Genomic DNA, 22,029 nt, shown 5'->3' with positions numbered 1-22,029 from the left:
TGATTCTTTTGGCTTGAAATGGAATTTTGTGCACTAAATCTTAAAATTAGTGGTGCCAAAACTGAGACATACTTGTAAATTATGGCTACTTTATTATATTTGATTCAGAGTGGAGCATCTCTCCTCCTTTATAGCATGTGACATATTTTTTTTGGAAAACCATATCATGGCCAATTTGAATTGAACTCACCTCCAAATCTAAAGCCATTTAATCTTTTATTTTTTTTGTCTATGTGTGGGTTTATGATCGAACAACTACTGTAACTAGCTAATTGCCCGTGCGTTGTAACGGGGACATATATATTCTAGTGGTTCAGTACTACTCGTGTTTGACATATACCTTACACCCACTATATTCCAGGTTTTGATAAGATTTGATTTGAGTATGTGTAGAAAAAGGCAACGAAAGTTTTGATTTAGTTGAGTTTTAGTAAGATTTAATTTGTTTTGCGCATAGATAGGGGAATGCAAGGAAAGTTTTGATTTAATTGAGTTTTTGTAAGATTTGATTTGATCTGATTGAGTTGATGGAAGATATAGTTTCGGTAAGATTTGATTGAGTTAATGCATTACTTGGTTTTCACCAAGATAAGAAAAAAAGTATCGATTTGGTTTAGATTATTCCAAACCAAGAAGGCTGAAGAGGGAAAACCAACTTACAAGGGGCGGAGTGAAGACCCCTCGCTCCTGCCTCCTCTTGTGACCAAGGCTCTTACCTAGGCCTACTTCTTGTCGGCACTTGCGCCGGTCCGCCTCGTCTTGTATGATTCGTTTTCTGAAGATGGAATAAGGTTCTCCTCGGCTAGCGCCCGTCCCGGCGGTGCTTCTAGCGTCGTCAGAAGGCGTGTGAAGGTGTGTCTTCGGCGTGTCTCATGAGATCCGGTCGGCGTTTGTCTTCGGTGGAATCGCTTGGATCCGGTCATCATTCACCTACGCAAGTGTCCGCGGGTAGGATTCTTCCGATCTGCGCATCTCTTCATTGGCGGCGGTTGTTGTTCGGGTGCGCTGGTCCTACAAGGCCTTAGCACGACGACTTCCCGACTGCCTACTACAATAATATTTGCCTGACTTTGACGAGGGAGGGGTGATGACAGCGGCGCGTCTTAGGCTTGCTGCAGTACTTGTAGTCGTCGCTACGTGGTCTACGTACCACCTGAATGTAATTTTTACTTTTTGTTTAGCCTTAGTTGATGGATTTTTTTTTTAGGGGTAGCCTTAGTTGATGGATAGAACCTTGACAGTCGATGGATAGAACGGAAGTTTGAAAACTTGAAAATACTAATGGAACACCTCCGAGCTGCAACGGCAGGCCCGAGCAGGAGAGAGGCGCCGCGGGCGTTGCACAAGGCTGCCATTTTCCACCGTTGGTTGTGCGGCGCGATGCGCATCCACGGTCCCACACGCTAGTCGTGGCCGCCGTTCCGGCACAGGTCCGGGGGTCGGGCGGGGCCCGTGATCCCAATCCTCTCCTCTCCTCCCCCACGCGCCGCAAAATCCCCAGGACGGGCCCCGACCAAAAGCGCAATCCTCCAAACGCTCGCCCCGCCGCGCCGCGCCACACCGCCCAGCCACCCACGCGAGCCCGCACGCCCGGCCCTCACCCCACCACCACCGTCCCTTGCTGCCGGTCCCGCCTCGCCGCTCTCCTCTGCTCCCAACCGCTCCTTTCCTTCCTTCCTCCCTTTTGCCGCCCGCGCCCGCACCCCCGCCCCGCTCCGGCGCCGGACCGCCGCGGCGCCGGCGGCGAAAACCTAGATACGTCTCCCGCCGGGACCCCCGGCGCCCGTGTCCGTCCGTGTCCATGTCGTCGTGCGAGTGCCTCGTGGTCGAGAAGGTGTCGGAGGACCACGCCGGCGGCGGCGAGGCGGCGGGGGAGCGGCGGGCCGGCGGCCGGGCCCCGCGCTCCGAGGCCATGTTCCCCATCTACGTCATGGGGAGCTCGCGGGCGCGGGCCGTGCTCCTCGACCCCTCCGCCGCCGGGGACCCCATATGGGAGGCCGTCAAGGCCGAGGCCAGGTCCGAGGTGAGCGCCGTCCATGGCATCCCGCCGCTCCATCGCAGATTCGCTTATATACGTTGCGCCGTTTTTTTGTTTGTTTTGATTCGATCGCTGTATTTCTGCTCTGGTTGCACCTTGGCGGTGAATTTGGGGCTGGAGTGAGGAGGAAAAGCTGCGTTTTTTGGGCGGTGATTTCCTCGTCTCCTGACCTTTGTCGTGCTTCCTGAGGTTCAGTTGACTGAATTTTGGTTTCAGACGGCAAGAATCCAGCAGCTGGATTCTCTTCTTTCAAATTACTACCTTTTTTCTAGCCTTCGAATTTATTGTCAAAATACTGCAACTGGACTTAGTTTTATCTGTTCTTCTGGCTCATTAGCTATTTCTAGAGTTCGACTTTAATGAACAACTGCAACTGGATTTTCTTTCTCTCTTGAGCTACCTTTTTCTAGCGTTCGAATTTGCTTGCACGTATATATGTCTGCTCTGTATCGAGTGACTGAGGAGTGAAGTTCAGTTCGATAGTGGTGTATTACACATATGGTCTTGATAATTTTATTGTTTAAATATAGTTAGTTGATGTGGTAAAAGTGCCACTTCCTTTTTGGTGCTTGGCCTTATTGTTCTTCTGAACTAGATATTGTGTAATAGTACTAGTTGATAGTTCAGTTCAGCCAAAGTAATTTATGGAGGCAAAAGTGCAATCAATCCGAACTATGCGGTGTGAGCTAGAAGCCTCTGTGCGTTCATATGTTGTCACTGCTTCAGAGGTCAACTCTGGAAAAGGAAAACATTTCAGGCAACTCACATCTGATGATGCTGAAATCTGACTGTCTTGTAAAGGTGTGTGAACTGACAATGCCAATAAGATGCAGGAACCAAAAATATTTTGTGCCCAATCAAGCCTTAGGCATGACTCACGTCCGACATCCGAGCTTTATTGTCGCGAAGCTATGCTTTTGAGTGTCGTTGACTCTTATACTCTTCTTGTCTCATTGCAAAACTTTGCATCATGTTTACTGTTAGTTTTACATGATGACTGACGGCAGTATCCGCATTCGCAGGCAGAGAAGGAGCCTATTTTAAGTAGCTTCTTATATGCGAGCGTATTATCTCACGACTGTCTGGAGCGGGCGTTGAGCTTCGTCCTTGCAAACAGACTTGAAGATCCAACCTTGCTTGCGACTCAGCTAATCGACATTTTCAATGACGTCATGATGAATGACGTAGATATACGCCGTTCCATTCGCCTTGATGCTCAGGTGAGTGCATCATTGTCCTATTGAGGTGTCGTGTTTCGTGTGTGCATGTTAATTTGTTCTGTATCACACTATCGTTGTCGTGTTTTGTGTGTGCGTGTTAATTTGTTCCGTATCACACTATCGTTGCATTAATGGTCTCCTTGTCTAAATTTAGGCCTTCAAAGGAAGAGATCCTTCCTGCGCACAATATAGCTGGGCCCTATTATACCTAAAGGTGACTACAAATTCATGCTATCATATCATTCATATCTGGAAACGGTAACAAGACTCATATTGCTTGCAAACTGCTACAGGGTTACCATTCCTTGCAGTCCTATAGGATAGCTCATGTATTATGGAATCAAGGGCGTAAGGTTCTGGCGTTGGCGCTGCAAAGCCGTATCAGTGAGGTGAACCTTGATTTCTTAAGAAGCAGTTTTTTAGCATACATTTATGTTGGAGTAACATGTTCTTTCCTTCTCTTTTCAGGTTTTTGCAGTGGATATACACCCAGGTATATCATTGGTGTATCATATATCTCAATATCTGTACAAAATTGTCTTATATTTCCTACTGCTGTGTTTAATACTGGGGTTGCTCTTTAGCTATATGATGTTTGGCTTTTCCACTAAAAAAATAGCTACTTGATGTTTAGCTTCTTGTATTACCTTTGCAGAAATGTGTTTTGTTGCCTTTACTAGTGCATATGGGGTCTGTTGTTTGGGAATATGTATGTTATGTTATCCTAGTAAATATCTTGACCTGAACCAAGGTTTGTCTTTGTAATTGTGTTCACTTTTTGGGAGCATAGAAGCATTGCTCATGTTTTAATCATTTTCTAAAGCTTGCTTATGTATGAGTCTGCAATTATTTGTGAATTTATAAGCATCAAATCCTTAAATATATCCTCATGCTCGGATGATATTTGGAGGCTGAGGCCTGGCTCCCCTGAAAAGTAATACAGGTTTTGCTTTTGAGTTTTGAAAAGTAAAACTGTCATCTTAAGTGGTGTCATTGTTATATCGTGGTATGATATGGTATTTTAGTCTGTTCTCTTAACATTCTTTAATGCTAAATCTGCAGCTGCCAAAATTGGAGAAGGAATATTGTTGGATCATGGAACAGGTCTAGTCATTGGTGAAACTGCTGTTGTTGGCAACTGGGTTTCATTAATGCAGGTGACATGCATCACCCTGTTCTTCTTATTTCTGATTTTAACATAAAGCATTACTTTTCAATATAATTTTTAATTCCATCCACAATTTAACTTATTTTTCTTCTTGCCTGGTTGTTAGCTCTGTCACATATCTTGTTTGCTATAGTTTTAAATTGTCCTTGTGCAAATAATTAAATATTTCTTTCATTTGCTTTTATTATACTAAATACATGGATAATATGATTCGGATAACAAAATATCTACGTGTGCATCATTTTAAATTCTTTTATTTAATATTTTTGTTTTTGTACAACTATGAATCATTCAGTTCACATCAGGTGAATATCTTACGACGTGTTTGGTTGGGCTGAAAAATCCCACTTCGATTGCAATGCTTTAGGAAACAGTAGCAGCCGTTTGGTTCGGCCATTCTGTTTTTGTTACGATGCTATCGGATACAACACTTCACATCCCCAAAAACGTCCGATCCTAACCTGATACGGAATCCCCTCTGTTCCGTATTCATTCGCGCCCCAGACCAAACAAACACATATTCAGGAGAAATGATACCCGAGCGGAACCAAATGCTAGGCTTGAGGAAATATTTCAATTTTTGCTGTATGAGATAATATAAGAGAAGGTAGCAAAACATAAGGGGTGCTTGTTTTGCGCTTTCTTACCATGCATGCTTATTTTCTGTTTTGTAAAATCTCTTGTGACGAATATATACCCTAAGTATGGCCTTCCTATGTGTGTTCCCGTGGTGTTTCCTTTTTGGTCAAAATTTAATTATAGAAGGTTCCTAATTGTTCACCAGCTTACCAGGTAGGCCTTTGCTACAGGGTGTTACGCTTGGAGGTACTGGAAAGGAACACGGAGATAGGCACCCCAAGATCGGTCAGGGAGCTCTTCTTGGAGCTGGTGCTACCATCCTTGGCAACATAACTGTAGGCGAAGGTGCCATGATTGCCGCTGGTTCCCTTGTTTTAAAGCATGTACCGCCTCACAGGTTAGAAAGAAGTTGAGTTAATTTAAATTCTTAAATAATGATGCTGCAATACCAAATTTTGTTAGTAATGAGCATCAGTAGATATGATATATATTTTCGTTCTTGCAATGCGATTTCCTTAGAAAGACAGCAAACAAGAAGAATACATGATCTGAATACTGTTGCTCAGTGTAGAATACTGTATTTGCTTTACTAATTGAGCTACTGAATGCCACACCTTGAATATTTCCAACAAATGCAGCATTATAAGTATTTGTAGTTTTTAAAGGAGCGCCCTTTAGGATACTGTTTTTTCATGGTCATCCGGTTTACCTTCAAGTAGGATAGCGAGGTCTAATTATGCTCTCATTAGTAAATAGTCGATTTTATTCCCTTTTCAATTTGAACATATTCACCTTGTAGCCTGGTGGGCCTGACAAGGGTCTATAATATTCTCTGAGTTTTTTTTGATGAATTATGACAGTGAGGGAAGCTCCCCACTGACTTTTTATATTAGTGGTTAAAAAAAGGGGGTCAGAGAGTCATGAATTTTACTAATATTCTCTGAGTTAAAGAAGTTCACTAGTGGTTTTAAAGTAGGAAGGAATATATGCATTGTTTATTGAATGCATACACTGAAGCTTAAAGCCCGCGATCCGGTACACCTTTAGATATACTAATAATGGCTCAATCTGTTGGATATACTAATAATGGCTCAGTCTGTTTTTGTGAACATTTAGTTTCTTAACATTTGCCTCCATTGTTATTGTTTGTTAAGTTTTCATTTCCCTATGTCTTTCATAACTAGTCTTGCCCCGTGATTATTATCTGCTTTATGTTGATCATTGTTTTGACACTTGTTTTGTGTCTAAAAGTATGGCGGTAGGAAATCCTGCGAAGGTAGTTGGCTATACAGAGAAAGAAGATCCTTCGTTGACTATGAAGCATGGTAAGTGTGTGCATAGCTGTTGCTTGTATTTTCAAACGAGTTCAATGAATGGGTGGCTAGGAGTAACTAGCCAGCCTAATAATGTAGCAGTGTAAAAAGGTTCAATCCCAGGCTGGCTAGCCCACCGCCCGTGGTGCCAGCCGGTAGAACCCTCCTCGCTCGTTCCTCGTGCATAGATTTTTATGAGCTATGTTTCCTTATTCTGTCCTTTTTTCAATGCAGATGCAAGGAGAGATTATTTTGAGCATGTTGCCGGTAGTTTTCCTGACAGTAGATCCAACGGTGAGTTTTACCGATATTATCTGTAACGAGTGTACACTTCAGTTATGCGTTAATTTTTACCACAACATACCCCCGTCTTATTTGCAGGAAGTGTCGTGAAATAAAAAACTTGCAAGGAGGAATGGAATTTTGGACATTTCTACATCCTGGTGGACGTACGGCGCTGGATATTTGGCGACGCCCGAGTGGTGCTTCCCCCTGCCCAGCAACCCTCCTCTTGTGAGATCATGCAGGCGAGCCCGCCAAGGGTCTCCGGAAGCTCCCCAGATGTATTTATCATGTGCCCTTAAACTGATGCAATAATGTGAAGATGTTTTCTGTAAAAACTGGAAGGAGTGGTACAGATATATAATCTGTAGAGATCTCCAGCGGCAAGCTGTAGATACCTCAGATCAGAGCGTGTGACCTCAACTATGTGAGCCAGCTACACTTCTGGATCAGCATCAAAAGAAAGTAGTTATGCGTGGCCTGGTTGTCCCTGCATTTAAATTTCTATTTTGCGATATGTTGCGTAATAGCCTACTGGTTAATTGATGAAAAATCAGCTTGACTCATTTAAACAGGTCAGAGTCAAGCTGATTTTTTTGCCAAAAAGGGGGGCAAAAGATTTTTCCCGTTGATTAAATGCAGAGGACAGTTGCCCGGTTAATTGATGAAAAACTGGATGAGAACTGGTACAAGTAGACCACACGTGGACTACTCACGAAGTATGAAGAAAGGTCAGTCCGACAACCATTCTCCACCACCAAATCCATGGTGACAAGCCAAACCATGAGCATGATCCAAGAAACACCACCAAATCCATAGTGACAAGTCAAACAATGAGGACGATCCAAGAAACCGAGGTCTATTGATCAAGCAGACGCAAACACCTACACAATGACACCACACTACTCACCAAGCAATGGCGCATGCCTTGACAATGACTTCAAACTTCTGGCCCTTTGCTCCTGAGAGACCTCATCCTTCTTGATTTTGCGTCTACCAGCCTTCCTCCGTTAGTAGGCAAGCAATCGACTTGATAACTACAAGGCCAGCTATCTTTAAGCAGGCAAACAAGTCACACAACTATTTCATGAATAGATGCACAGAATTCAATGCCATCTCACCTACCTCAGTAACCTTTTTTTTTACATCACCTACCTCAATAACCTTGTTACCCACAGACGCCTCTAGCCCAATGATCACAGACCAACCAGTGACAACAACATCCAAACCACCATGGTCCACGAAGGCGGGCGGCTGGCTGGGCTCCAATAGTAATTGTCGTGGAATTGTCACGGCAGATGTCCTCGTGCAAGGACTTAGTCGTGGAGCCATCGCAGCTAGGAAGCTTAAAGGGGTTAAGCGGGACAAGGAACACGAGGATTATACTGGTTCGGCCCCTTACGGTGAAGGTAAAAACCTACGTCCAGTTGAGGTGGTATTACTTAGGGTTTCGATGACCAGGGAGCTTAATCGCTATGCCTGGCTCTCGATCTGTTGTCCCTCCCTGAACCGCCGCCGGGTCATCCCTTTATATAGAGAGGTTGACGCCCCGCGGCTCTCAGAGTTCCGGCCGGCTTATAACAGTATCCGGCTCGGACTCTTAACTACTCTTGCCTTATATTACAAGTCTTGCCATAACGGCGGTTTATCACTACGGGCCTTAAGCCGCCTCCGGGTCTTAAGCCCATTATTGATCCGCCATCCTCAAGCTTGGTACTGGGCTTCACGTGATGATCATTATGACGTAACCCGGCCCCTCCTGGGCAGGTGACTTTAATGGTTATATCCTCAACATTAGGCCCCAGATTGATTTGAACCGGTTCATGTCAATCTTCAAAATCTTCCGGCTTCTGCTTGGGCAAAGGTTATAACCCGCCGTGACGTCATCTTCTGGATTCTTGGTAACCCGCCATGACGTCATCTTCCATTAAATTCATTTTTTATTCTGTCATATCTCAACGGATCTTATCTTTAAAGACCATCCCGAAAATCGAGGCGTTTCTGCGGCAATATAATCATGTCTTCCGCCTCCTCTTTTCCCGCGCCCATTTACCAGCCGGCCCTTATAAATAGGCCCGGCCCATAGGTCTTCGTCACTCTTCCCCTCCATCGTCTTCCTCCTCTGACGCTCCAGAGCCCGAGCTCCGCCGCCGCCGCCGCGCACCTCGTCTTCACCGACCAAGGCCGCTGCATCAACCTGTCTTGACCAGAATCCTGCGGCGCGCCTCCGCTGCTCATCAGCACCAGTAAGTCCTCGCCCTCCCGTACCTTAGATCCGCATTAGGGCTCGCAAGTTCTCTGCGTTCTTCGTTGTTCATCGTGATTTCTTCACAGTTCCGCCACCGAGGTTCCCTTTGATCCCAAAACGGTACAGACTCCCTGCGGTAGTAGTTTCTCACTCATTTTTATGCTAGTAAATCCCCTTTGTCCGCAACAAGACCTCATTTAGAGCTTATGGACTTCTCTGTATCAGTTTTTAGGTCTAGAAATTTTTCCTTTCTAAACGACCGTTTGATCCAAAATAATCCCTGCAATCTGTGAAACTTGTTTGTGCAACACTTAGACAAAAAACTGCATCTGTTAGCCATGGCGGCTCATATCGCCGGCTTAAAAGAGGCCATGCTTTGTGAAATTTCCGGCTCATTCATAATAGAGTTTTAAACAACTTGAATCACTTATGATATCCACAGCGGCTTAGATAACCCGACACAATTAGCCATATATCATTAGGCCCCTTCATAAGCCGCCATCTTGAATACTGAACTGAAATCTTCCTCCGGCTTAAATTTGAACCGGAAATTTTCTTTTGTCATAGGCTTCCGTCTTTCACAATGCCGCCCAAGGCTCCCAAGGCACCCATTACGTGCAACTGGGTGAGATCCAACGTTACTGATAATACCTTAGATGACTTCGTGAAGACGGGTTACCTGCCTAAGAAGGAGGTCATGTCCTATCGTGCCCCTGACCCGTCCGAAGAAAGACCTCAACCAAGAGACGGAGAGGTTGTTATATTTGCTGATCACATGAGCCGGGGTTTTGCACCTCCCGGCTCGAAGTTCTTCAGAGATGTTCTGCACTTTTTCGATCTGCGACCTCAAGACATTGGTCCCAATTCCGTGTCGAACATTTGTAACTTCCAAGTGTTCTGTGAGGTGTACCTTGGAGAAGAGCCCAGCCTACTACTCTATAGGGAGCTGTTTTACCTGAACCGCCAGAATGAGTGTGCCAACGGGCCTAGCTTGGAACTTGGCGGAATCTCAATTCAACGACGGAGAGATTGCCTCTTTCCTTATGCCGAGCCGCCAAGTCACCCAAAGTACTGGAACCAGACATGGTTCTACTGCCAGGATACTTCTCTGGCTGATGAGAACCCTCTGCCCGGCTTTCGCGCCCTGCGTCTGGAGTCAAATCACCCCCTGCCAGACAAATTATCTCAAGCTGAGCGTCAACCACTTATCCCCACCATCAACAAGATTAAAGCTCTTCTGGGAAACGGCCTTAACGGTGTTGATCTGGTCCGGGTCTGGATTGCTTGGCGGGTGATCCCTCTAAGCCGCCGCCCCGGCTTAATGTGTGATTACACGGGCCGGAAGGATGATCCTCTTCGACACAGCCCCAACGACTTACCTGAGGACGTCGTTGATGACATGACCAAGTCCCTTCTAAATGAGAGCTTAGCAGATTGCGGGAGGACAGGCTTAAGTCCCTTCTGCAAAGCTAACCCGGCTCCGGCGGTGAGCCACTGATCTGAGCACCTTACTTTCCATTTTAACAATTTTCGTCTTAACTTCAAGAAACCTTTGTTGTATTTTTCAGGCTAATGATAAGTTCTGGAAGGTCAGGTATGACCATGAGGCTGCTAAAAAAGCTAGGAAGGTTAAAAAAGCCGCCAGGAGAGCCGCTCCCCGCAAGAAGGGGAGTAAGCCTAGCGCCTCAGACCTGCTTCAGCTGGATGATACCTCCGAGTCAGAGGTAGCCCTTGATTCTTTAGGCTCTTCTTTTTTTTGTCTGTTTTTAACCACCTTATTGACACTGATTATCGGCAGGATGATACCGGAGCGAGTAACCCGGTGATTGAAGAGGTAACTATACTTTCCTCCGACTCGGAGCCCTTGCCAAGGCTGAAAGTCCGAAGAGTAACCCGGAAAGTAAGATTTTCACATCCTTTAGCTTATCAAGATCCTCAATTTCTTTTGAAGCGACAGATTCATGAGAGCCGGAGGCAAACCCGGACCAACAAGGATGCAGACCTCTCCTCCGGCTTACCTGAAGCATCAAGGAAGCGCCGGACCGAGGTTATCTCCAACTTATATCCTTTTCATCCTTTGGCGGGCGTCACTCGTCAACCGCTCAATTCTTCTGATTCAAATTATCAGGAAACTTCACCTTCCTCCGAGGACTCCATGCAATCTAACTTGCCGGCTTTCAAGACCGCACCCGGGTAATGATGATCAGCTTATGTTGTGCTTATCTTACTCATGTTTTTGCACTAACCTTTTGACTTTCAGTGCACAAGCAAAGCTCAGCAAGAGGGCAAAGAAAAGTAACCCGGTCGAAGAGTCGGTCTTGGCTGAACCCAACGCCTCTGCCTCTGAGCCGCCGTCTGCACCAGCTCCAGAAACCACCGCTCCAACTGAAGAACAAGCCATGGAGGGTTCTGATAACCCGGAGATTCCCAGCCCAGCTCATCCGGCCGATGACCCGGATGTGGCGATTACCCGGACCGAATTTGTTGAACCGGGAAGACCCACCGTGCTGGCTAAATGCTCTGCTAAGGAGGAACTTCTGGAACGCCGCAGAGCCAGGCTGGACATTACTAACTATGCCAATCTGAGCATTGGAGATATTGTCGCTGGTTATATTGGTCAAGTGCACAACAGCCGGGACCTGGAAATTGACATGGTGAAGCAGATACAGCAAAAATCTGAGGTACAACTCTCTTGCTTACTCCATAGTCATCCTTACCATGCTAGCCCCCAAGTCTATTACTTATGATAGAATATGTTGTAGACTTAATACCGGCTTACCTGGTAACCCTCAAGGGCCGGCTTAAACAGCATAGGTCACCTGATTCTTTCCTTACTTTAACCAGGTAGTTGAGCAATTTGACACATTAGCCCCCAAGTGCCAAGTACCTTTGCCTGCAAAGTGCTTGGGACTTTAGTGTTGCATGATAATCACTCAACTGTAACCCAGAACTTGTACAGGCTGCCTGCAAGAAACTTGGATCGGAAATCTCTGATCTGAAGACCCGCCTGAAGACTCAGGAAAATGAGACCCAGAAGGCCAATGCCAAATTTGAGTTCAGTGTCTCTGCACAAGAAAAACTGAAGAAAAAATTTGAAACAGAGAGAAAAGCCTGGGCCGATGAGAAGACTGCCTTGCTTAGCCGGGCTGAACAAGCGGAGGCTGCTCTTACTGAAAGAACCGCCGAACTCTCTGGCTTAAAACGCCATGTATCACAGATGGTCGCCGCAATCTTCGGTAAGTTACTCTGTAAGCTTCTAACAAGTTTACATCATTTACGTCTGATAAGTCCCACCATTGCCATCAGCTCACCTGACTTTGTAATGCAGGTCCCAGGAGTTCCAACCTCAACCAGAACGTGATGACTAAGCTGAAGGCGGTTTACACTTTGGTGGAGCAACTTTACACCGGGTCACAACGTGCTTTAGCCGTTGTGGCTCTGTCCAATGAAGTTCCCACTCACCTGGCAGATGTACTCAGGCGACTTGCCGTACTTCCTCAGCGCTTCCAAGAGCTGAGACGGGCTTCTGCAAGAGCCGGAGCCATAGCTGCTCTGAGCCGGGCCAAGGCGTTTCTACCGGAGCTAGACCCGGCCGACATCGCTCTTGGATACCCCAGCCTGAAGGAAGACGGCACCCCCTTTGACCAGAAAGACTTCGCCGCCTGTGTGAAGAGCGTGCGCCCGGTGGCCACCTTGATTGGGAATGACACAGACCTTACCAAGTATCAGCCGGGCTATGACGCGGAGAATCAGAGGATCCCAACTCCACGCTATGAAGCAGTCAGCCTGATCCCTCCGACTCGTAAGCATACCTTCGCCCCAGAAGTTGACCCGGCCGGGTTAATTGATGATGAGGCTCAATTTGAAGCTTTGAGCGGCATTGACTGGAAATCATCAACCTTCCAGGTCATGGAAACAGCCGGAGGAGCAGAGAGGGATGAGCCGAGAGCTTCAACCCAACAAGCACCTTGATTTCTTAGGCGGCTCATGGTTACGCCTTAAAAACAATGCCTCACCTTTTGGACTCGGGGAGTCCTGTAATAGAGTAGGACAAACACTTAATTTTGTCGTGCCATCGTGCACATGTGGAGTGCTTAACTCCGTTGAAGCTGCTCTTTTATATTCCTCCGGGTTATGTTTGATCATTTACTTTCCTTAAGTTTAAAGAACTATCTTTCATTGTCCTGCATAGAAAACAAATCACAAGTCTCTAGGCGGCTTTCCGCACTGAGAGTCATATATTTTACATATAGCCCGGAATATTAACCAAAGTCATAAAAGACCGGCTCTCAATTATATCTTCGAGGTAACCATAATAGCATACCTGCAAGCCTTCAAGTACACTTCCGGTTTATGTAACCCAAATAATGAGGTTGAGAACTTAACTCCGGTTCACCAGCATCGATAATGCTTATTGTGTGCTATCAACATTGTTAATCAAAGTTAAGCTGGCGGAGTAAGAACCGCCCTTGCACACTGTTGATATGATCAAAAGAACTTGTTGCAAACCAAAAGATCAAAACTTAGGGGCTTCTGGTTCGAATACGACCAGAGAACCGTCCCAAAGGGGTTAAGCTAAGACTCGAATGCGATCATATAGCCCCCAGTGGCTTTGGCGTTGCCTATCAAGAGGGTACCGACAGCTATGTTCTCTTAGGTTCGGATACGACCCATGTTTGAACAGGAAGCCCCCAAATGACCTTAAGAGTTGTTTAACGACGCTGATTCGAATACGATCCACGTCGGTTCCCAAAGGGGGTTGAGCTATGATTCAAATATGATCAAGAAAAACTCCCCAATGAGCTCGGCAATTTGCCAATCAAGTGGGTATCGACAGCTATGTTCTCTTTGGTTCGAATACGACCTATGTTTGAACAGGAAGCCCCCAAGTGATCATATTGTTAACGGCTAGATTCGAATACGATCGTAAGCCAGATCCACCTCCAAGTGACCATGTAATGTTGTAATGGAAATAACACATTTACCTTTGGAGGAGAAAAGGACAGAGGTCCTGCTTTATTATTTATCATAATATATACATGGCTATAGAAATATGTACATTATGAGAGCCGGTGGCTCAAGTGTAATAAGGCCGAAGCTGAGCTATGTTCCACGGCCGACGGGTCTCTTCCTCCGACTTACGTGAATCTTTGTGCTCCCGAACATCGATAAGGTAGTATGACCCATTGTACAAGTTCTTGCTGACCACAAAGGGCCCTTCCCAAGGCGGGGATAACTTGTGTGCATCTGTTTGATCTTGGATGAGCCGGAGCACCAGATCACCTTCTTGGAAGACCCTGGACTTAACCCGGCGGCTGTGATAGCGGCGCAGGTCTTGTTGGTAAATCGCCGAGCGAGCTGCTGCCACATCACGCTGTTCGTCCAACAGGTCAAGAGCATCTTGGCGCGCCCGCTCATTATCCGCCTCAACATAAGCCGCCACTCGAGGCGAGTCATGACGGATGTCGCTAGGGAGGACCGCCTCCGCTCCATAAACCATGAAGAAAGGCGTGTAACCCGTAGACCTGTTAGGAGTAGTATTGATGCTCCATAACACGGAGGGTAACTCCTCCACCCAACAAACCGGCGTCCGTTGCAAAGGGACCAAAAGTCGGGGCTTGATGCCCTTCAAGATTTCCTGATTGGCTCTCTCAGCTTGACCATTGGATTGAGGGTGAGCCACTGATGAAACATCAAGCCGAATATGCTCTCGTTGACAAAACTCCTCCATGGCGCCTTTAGATAGATTGGTACCATTGTCAGTTATAATGTTGTGTGGAAAACCAAAGCGAAATATCACCCTCTTCATGAACTGAACCGCTGTGGCTGCGTCACACTTACTAACTGGCTCTGCTTCAACCCACTTTGTGAACTTGTCGACCGCCACCAAGAGGTGGGTCTTCTTATCCTTGGATCTTTTAAAAGGCCCAACCATATCAAGCCCCCAGACCGCAAATGGCCAAGTAATTGGAAGCATCCTCAATTCTTGAGCCGGCACATGAGCCCGTCGCGAGAACCTCTAGCAACCGTCACATTTACTGACCAAATCCTCTGCATCAGCATGAGCCGTCAGCCAATAAAAACCATGACGAAAAGCCTTGGCCACAAGGGATTTTGAGCCGGCATGATGGCCACAAACCCCCTCATGAATTTCACGTAAAATTTCTTGACCTTCCTCAGGGGAAACACAACGCTGGAAAGTTCCAGTGACACTGCGACGATGCAGATCGCCATTGATAATTATCATTGACTTAGACCGCCGGGTTATTTGTCTGTCCAAAGTTTCATCCTCAGGCAATTCTCCCCGGATCATGTAAGCCAAGTATGGTACTGTCCAGTCTAGGGTAATGTGGAGAGCCGCCACCAACTGTGCCTCCGGGTCAGGAACAGCCAAGTCTTCCTCTGTAGGCAACTTAACAGAAGGGTTATGCAAAATGTCCAAGAAAGTATTAGGCGGCACCGGCTTTCGCTGAGAGCCCAGCCGGCTTAATGCATCAGCCGCTTCGTTCTTCCTGCGATCGATGTGCTCTACTTGGTAACCCTGAAAATGTCCAGCAATGGCATCAACTTCGCGGCGATAAGCCGCCATGAGAGGGTCCTTGGAATCCCACTTGCCTGACACTTGTTGGGCCACTAAATCTGAGTCGCCAAAGCACCTTACCCGGCTCAAGCTCATCTCCTTAGCCATCTGAAGACCATGGAGCAAGGCCTCATACTCAGCCGCATTGTTAGTGCAGGGAAACATCAACCGTAGCACATAGCAAAACTTGTCACCTCGAGGGGAAGTTAATACAACTCCAGCCCCCGAGCCCTCCAATTGTCTAGACCCGTCGAAGTGAATAGTCCAGTATGTATTATCCGGTTTCTCTTCAGGCACCTGCAGCTCTGTCCAATCGTTGATGAAATCCACCAATGCTTGAGATTTGATAGCAGTGCGTGGCACGTATTTCAGACCATGAGGCCCAAGTTCTATAGCCCACTTAGCCACTCTTCCTGTGGCTTCTCTGTTTTGGATGATATCTCCTAGGGGAGCAGAACTAACCACAGTGACAGGGTGACCCTGGAAATAATGCTTAAGCTTCCAGCTTGCCATGAATACCCCATAAACAAGCTTCTGCCAATGTGGACACCGTTGCTTGGACTCAATGAGTACTTCGCTAACGTAGTAAACCGGCCGCTGAACCGGATACTCCTTACCCGCTTCCTTACGCTCCACCACCACAGCCACACTGACGGCTCGTGTGTTAGCGGCTACATACAGCAATAAGGGCTCCTTGTCAACAGGAGCAGCAAGGACTGGGGGCTCAGCCAGCTGTCTCTTCAAATCCTCAAAAGCAGCATTAGCAGCATCATTCCAGATAAAGTCATCTGTTTTCTTCATCATCTGGTACAGTGGCATGGCCTTTTCACCCAAACGGCTTATAAACCGGCTCAAAGCGGCGATGCAACCCGCCAGACGCTGGACGACGTTTATGCACGCCGGCTTAGCCAAAGAGGTGATTGATTTGATCTTTTCCGGGTTAGCTTCAATGCCTCTGTGAGAAACCAGAAAACCCAAGAGCTTGCCTGCGGGAACACCAAAAACACACTTGGCCGGGTTAAGCATCATCTTGTAAACCCGGAGATTATCAAAGGTTTCTCTAAGATCATCTACCAAGGTCTCCTTCTCCCTGGATTTAACCACGATATCATCCACATAGGCATGAACGTTGCGCCCAATCTGGTTATGAAGACAATTCTGCACACAACGCTGGTAAGTCGCCTGTGCACTCTTGAGTCCAAAAGGCATAGACACATAACAGAAGGCTCCAAAGGGAGTGATGAACGCCGTCTTCTCCTGGTCCTTAACTGCCATTTTAATCTGATGGTATCCAGAATAAGCATCCAAAAAACTTAAGCGCTCACAACCCGCCGTAGCATCAATAATTTGATCAATACGGGGGAGAGCAAAAGGATCAGCCGGACAAGCCTTGTTTAAATCCGTGTAGTCCACACACATCCGCCAGGTGCCGTTCTTCTTGAGCACGAGCACCGGGTTAGGTAACCATTCTGGATGAAAAACTTCAACAATAAACCCGGCCGCCAAGAGCCGGGCTACCTCCTCACCAATGGCTTTCCGCCTCTCTTCATTAAACCGCCGGAGGAATTGCCTAACCGGCTTAAATTTCGGATCAATATTGAGAGTGTGCTCAGCGAGTTCTCTAGGTACACCCGGCATGTCAGAAGGTTTCCATGCAAAAATGTCCCTGTTCTCACGGATGAACTCGATGAGCGCCTTCCTATTTCGGAACCAGATTGGCACTGATACTGAACTGCTGAGATGAATCACCTGGAACAAAGTCAACAAGTTTAGTCTCATCAGCTGACTTAAATTTCATTACCGGCTCATGCTCCATGGTTGGCTTTTTCAAAGATGTCATATCTGCCGGGTCAACATTGTCCTTGTAAAACTTCAACTCCTCTGTTGCACAAACAGCTTCAGCGTAAGCCGCGTCACCTTCCTCACACTCCAAGGCTATCCTTCGGCTGCCATGAACCGTAATGGTCCCATTGTGACCCGGCATCTTGAGCTGCAAATACACGTAACACGGCCGTGCCATGAACCTGGCGTAAGCCGGCCGCCCAAATAAAGCATGATACGGACTTCTTATCTTAACCACCTCAAAGGTCAGTTTTTCCGCCCTGTAGTTGTACTCATCTCCAAAGGCCACTTCCAGCTCGATCCTACCGACTGGATATGCTGACTTGCCGGGCACCACGCCATGGAAAACAGTATTGGACTGGCTGAGGTTTTTATCAGTTAAACCCATACGACGGAAGGTCTCATAATAGAGGATGTTGATGCTGCTGCCTCCGTCCATGAGCACTTTAGTGAATTTATATCCTCAACCTGAGGAGCCACCACCAAGGCCAGATGACCCGGATTATCAACCCGGGGAGGATGATCTTCCCTACTCCACACAATAGGCTGCTCAGACCATCTTAAATAGCGTGGAACCGCCGGCTCAACAGCATTCACAACCCTTTTATGGAGCTTCTGCTCTCGCTTGCACAGACTGGTAGTAAACACATGATACTGCCCGCCATTGAGCTGCTTTGGATTGGTCTGGTATCCCCCCTGCTGCTGCTGCTGATGACCCTGGCCGGACTGCTGATTAAAGCCCCCTTGAACATTCTGAGAATTGGAATTTGAGCCGCCGCCCGGGCCATGAAAGCCGCCGGCGCCTGAGCCGCCGCCCGGGCCATTGTTGCCATTGAAAGCATTGGAATTCTTAAAGGCCTTCATGATTGCGCAGTCCTTCCATAGATGAGTGGCCGGCTTTTCCCTAGAGCCATGCCTTGGGCAAGGCTCATTTAACAATTGTTCAAGCGTCGGGCCTGACCCGCCGGCTCGGGGAGGTGGTCTCCCCTTGCGCCGGTGGTTGTTACCCTGTGAATTGGCGTTGGCCACAAATTCCATACTGCCATCAGCCTTACGCTTGTTACCTCCTTGGTTCGCCGGGTTATGCTGGGGGCCCTTGCCATTGCCATTCCGTTTTTCCTTCCCTGTCCTTTCATCATCCGACGCGGGATCCTTGGTACTATCAGAGTCGGCGTACTTGACCAGAGCCACCATCAACGTACCCATATCATTGCAATCGCGCTTGAGACGCCCGAGCTTCATCTTCAGGGGCGCAAAACGACAATTCTGCTCTAACATTAAGACTGCAGAGCCGGCATCCATCTTATCAGATGAATGTATTATCTCTTTGACCCGGCGAACCCAATGGGTTGTAGACTCACCCTCCTGCTGCTTGCAGTTAGTCAAATCCACAATTGACATAGATTGCCTACATGTATCTTTGAAGTTTTGGATGAACCGGGCTTTTAGCTCAGCCCAAGACCCGATAGAGTTCGGTGGCAGCCCTTTCAACCAAGTGCGGGCAGTCCCATCTAACATCATGGTGAAGTACTTGGCCATTGCCGCTTCACTGACCTTCAGCAACCCCATAGCCATCTCGTAACTCTCGATCCATGCTCCGGGTTGTAAATCAGCCGTGTAATTAGGTACCTTCCTCGGCCCTTTGAAATCCTTGGGCAGACGTTCATTACGGAGAGCCGGCACCAGACAAGGAACACCTCCAGTCCTCGTAGGTATACCCGCGTCGATGGAAGCCGTCGGATAAGCCGGGAGTGGCTGGTAAGCCGTCAACTGAGCCGCCTGCTCTGCCTCTTGTCGTGCTCTGTCTTGGTCTACCGCGTTAAAAGCTCCATTATGAACCGGGTCGTGGCCTGGAGGCAAGTCACGTCGTCGGACATTGCTAGAGCCGGTTGCTGAGACCATGTGTCTGCTATAACTCGGGCTCCGGCCTGGACGAGGGGTTGAATGAACCCTGTCGCGGCTATATGAATATGTCTCCTGTTGCGCCAGAGCCGTCTGAAGAAGTTCTCTGACCCGGCGGGTTTCAACCGCCGTCGGAGAGTCGCCCTCGATTGGGAGAGCCGCCAGTCGCGCCGCTGCGGCGACCATGTTTTCCAACGGGTTGGCATAATGACCCGGTGGTATTGGCACGTACTGAGGCGGGGCAGCGTTCACCCGGGGAGGCCCCATCACTTGGGGCTGAATTGGCGTTCCAGCCCCGGGCGCCGTGATCTCTGGCGGGTTACTGGGCCCTGCACCAGGCGTGTTGAAGAGGTTTCGAGGATCGTAAACCGGAGGGAGTCGAGATTGGGCCTTTTGATGCCTCCTTCTCATGACCTCATTGGACGCGTTTTGATCCATCGTGAGCCGGAAAGACTGCGCCTGAATCAGCTGAGTCTGGGCGTCGAGAGCCGCCCTCTCTGCAGCCATCCTGATCCCTTCCGCCGCCAGATCCTCCTTGGCCTTTGCTAGATCCAACTTTAACTGTGCCACCTCCGCGTCATGCTGAGCTTGATCCGCTGGGGCGACCGTAGCGGTTAACAGGGCCGTCATCTTGTCTGTGAGATCCATCAGCACCTGAACCGGCGGGGGCACAGGGCTTCCTGCCCCGGCGACGGGGTTTTGAACAGGTTGTGTGCCAGCCATAAAGATTCCAACCCGGCTCGGCGGCTCAAAGGGGTCCGGAATACTGTCGCCATCGAAACAACCCCTGAGCCTGTCATCTTGAAGTTGGTATAACGAGTCGGTCTCCTCTATGGATGACTCGCTGTCAGAGCGAGCGGCCGTCTCCTCGCCAGATCCAGATCTTTCAGAGAGTCCTCCATGGACGCATCCTACGAAAGCATGCTTCAAGGCAGGCAGAGTCCGGGCGGGTCGTGCACGCTGAGCCGTCTCGATGAGATCGACGCAGAGGTCCGGCTCAAGGCCCGGCTCACCAATCTTGCCAATAAAGACATGGATTCCGCTGAAGGGGACCCGGTACCCGTACTCGATTGAGCCGGCGTCGGGGCCCCAGTTTGCAACGTTGATGTAGAGCTTGCCGCGACGACTCTTGGTCATCCGGCCCGCAGCGTATTCCTTGAGCCCTTCGAAGCTGCCCTTCAAGAACTCAAATCCACCGTGCGCTGGCCCCACGGTGGGCGCCAATTGTCGTGGAATTGTCACGGCAGATGTCCTCGTGCAAGGACTTAGTCGTGGAGCCATCGCAGCTAGGAAGCTTAAAGGGGTTAAGCGGGACAAGGAACACGAGGGTTATACTGGTTCGGCCCCTTACGGTGAAGGTAAAAGCCTACGTCCAGTTGAGGTGGTATTACTTAGGGTTTCGATGACCAGGGAGCTTAATCGCTATGCCTGGCTCTCGATCTGTTGTCCCTCCCTGAACCGCCGCCGGGTCATCCCTTTATATAGAGAGGTTGACGCCCGCGGCTCTCAGAGTTCCGGCCGGCTTATAACAGTATCCGGCTCGGACTCTTAACTACTCTTGCCTTATATTACAAGTCTTGCCATAACGGCGGTTAATCATTACGGGCCTTAAGCCGCCTCCGGGTCTTAAGCCCATTATTGATCCGCCATCCTCAAGCTTGGTACTGGGCTTCACGTGATGATCATTATGACGTAACCCGGCCCCTCCTGGGCGGGTGACTTTAATGGTTATATCCTCAACAGTAATGGTGAGGGTGTCATGGGCACCGCCGGGGACCCTAGTGAGCCCATCTCACTCGAAAGCACCATCTAGAGTGGCAAAATGAGCTCCCTAGCTCTTGCAGCCCAGTCATAATTTGCGGTATTGGAGCCACAACCTCAACGACGACTTCACTCTCGGAAGCAGTTGGCATTACAGGCAGGGTCCAGCACGAGGGAAGGAACCTCCATAGAATGTTGCCCCTCATCTGTATAACCAATGAAGCTTAGGCAGCGGATCAGCACAACCTGGAGTTCATCGAGAGCAGCCTCTGCTCTTGCGGAAACAGTTCCAACATGCCTAAGGCAGTATCGAAGCTCAGTGCGACACCCTCCTTTGCGAGGGCAAGATGCAAAAGCACGTCAACTGGCGTAGCATTGTCGGTGGGTGCAGGCGGTGGGGGAGGTGATGCACTGGCTCGCCAAGGTGTCATAGTCTTGTCGGTACATGATTCTGCCCGCCAGAAATTGAGCGATATGACCAAACTGGAGGCAACACTTATACCAGATTGGTAACGGTGACCTTTAGAGAGTTATCGAAAGCAATGATCCCGCAACCACCCTGGGACGATATGGTGACTTGAACTTTGATTTGTATGGAACGACGAGGTCTTCCATCGTTGGTGGTTTGAATTAGTGTAATCACGCCAATGCGAGCTGCATTTTCTCATCTTCATGCAATTGTGTACTGATGGGCTTGCAGACATGTTACCCCAAACGTACCAAATCACTATGTTCAAAGAGAGCAACCAGGCGACGCCTAACTAATTTTTGGACTTTGATAACTAGCGAACATCTGATTTTTAAGCAATCCCAACGAACGCCCTTACGACCGTCAGATCCCAATCGAATGCATGGCAATTACTCTGTGCAGTGTGGCAATTTTTGTACAATTCTTTTTATAACACATGGCATTTTTCTCTTTAGAGCATGACAAATCCTTACAACAACATGAAAATCTTAAAAACCGACGCTAGTTTTGTAACATTTCCTCTAATTTTGTTGGAGCAGGTACTTCCGTAGCAAGCACGAAGTAATCCAACAACCCATTCCATCCCATCCCATCAGTGCCTGTTGTTGTTATCCAGAGAGCAGCTTG

The 22,029-nt window shown here is 48.1% G+C and overlaps 2 protein-coding genes across 3 annotated transcripts; both read left to right on the top strand.

The window, feature by feature from the left end:
• Nucleotides 1–1,504: 1,504 nt before the first annotated feature.
• LOC109742053 (probable serine acetyltransferase 2) lies at nucleotides 1,505–7,076 on the top strand. Of its 2 annotated transcripts, none has more exons than XM_020301138.4 (10): nucleotides 1,505–2,023; nucleotides 3,061–3,258; nucleotides 3,413–3,472; nucleotides 3,552–3,647; nucleotides 3,727–3,751; nucleotides 4,321–4,415; nucleotides 5,236–5,402; nucleotides 6,257–6,330; nucleotides 6,553–6,612; nucleotides 6,700–7,076. In XM_020301138.4, the coding sequence occupies exons 1-10, from the start codon at nucleotides 1,802–1,804 to the stop codon at nucleotides 6,714–6,716; spliced, it is 1,014 nt and encodes a 337-aa protein (XP_020156727.1). In that variant the 5' UTR covers nucleotides 1,505–1,801; the 3' UTR covers nucleotides 6,717–7,076. The 2 variants fall into 2 exon arrangements, 1 of the variants encoding a protein (XP_020156727.1); XR_002227729.4 differs by having other exon boundaries at nucleotides 1,527–2,023; nucleotides 5,219–5,402.
• Nucleotides 7,077–9,823: 2,747 nt separating this feature from the next.
• LOC141021565 (uncharacterized) lies at nucleotides 9,824–11,866 on the top strand. Its single transcript, XM_073497393.1, has 5 exons — nucleotides 9,824–10,334; nucleotides 10,417–10,572; nucleotides 10,647–10,682; nucleotides 10,800–11,529; nucleotides 11,808–11,866. Exons 1-4 carry the CDS (start codon nucleotides 10,170–10,172, stop codon nucleotides 11,043–11,045), a joined length of 603 nt encoding a protein of 200 aa, XP_073353494.1. The 5' UTR covers nucleotides 9,824–10,169; the 3' UTR covers nucleotides 11,046–11,529; nucleotides 11,808–11,866.
• The last annotated feature ends 10,163 nt before the right edge of the window (nucleotides 11,867–22,029 follow it).

This window comes from Aegilops tauschii, chromosome 4 (genome assembly GCF_002575655.3).
Source record: "Aegilops tauschii subsp. strangulata cultivar AL8/78 chromosome 4, Aet v6.0, whole genome shotgun sequence".
In the NCBI taxonomy this organism is placed as follows: Eukaryota; Viridiplantae; Streptophyta; class Magnoliopsida; order Poales; family Poaceae; genus Aegilops; species Aegilops tauschii.
Note: the sequence above shows the minus strand (reverse complement) of the source record. Positions and strands in the feature narration are given on the sequence as shown.

Excerpts from the sequence above, each read along its gene's own strand:
- LOC109742053 (XM_020301138.4), top strand. The coding sequence starts at position 1,802 with ATGTCGTCGTGCGAGTGCCTCGTGGTCGAGAAGGTGTCGGAGGACCAC. Across the intron at positions 3,473-3,551 it reads GGGCCCTATTATACCTAAAG|GGTTACCATTCCTTGCAGTC; the intron begins GTGACTACAAAT and ends AAACTGCTACAG. Across the intron at positions 3,648-3,726 it reads TGCAAAGCCGTATCAGTGAG|GTTTTTGCAGTGGATATACA; the intron begins GTGAACCTTGAT and ends TTCTCTTTTCAG.
- LOC141021565 (XM_073497393.1), top strand. The coding sequence starts at position 10,170 with ATGTGTGATTACACGGGCCGGAAGGATGATCCTCTTCGACACAGCCCC. Across the intron at positions 10,335-10,416 it reads AAGCTAACCCGGCTCCGGCG|GCTAATGATAAGTTCTGGAA; the intron begins GTGAGCCACTGA and ends TGTATTTTTCAG. Across the intron at positions 10,683-10,799 it reads GTAACCCGGTGATTGAAGAG|CGACAGATTCATGAGAGCCG; the intron begins GTAACTATACTT and ends TTTCTTTTGAAG.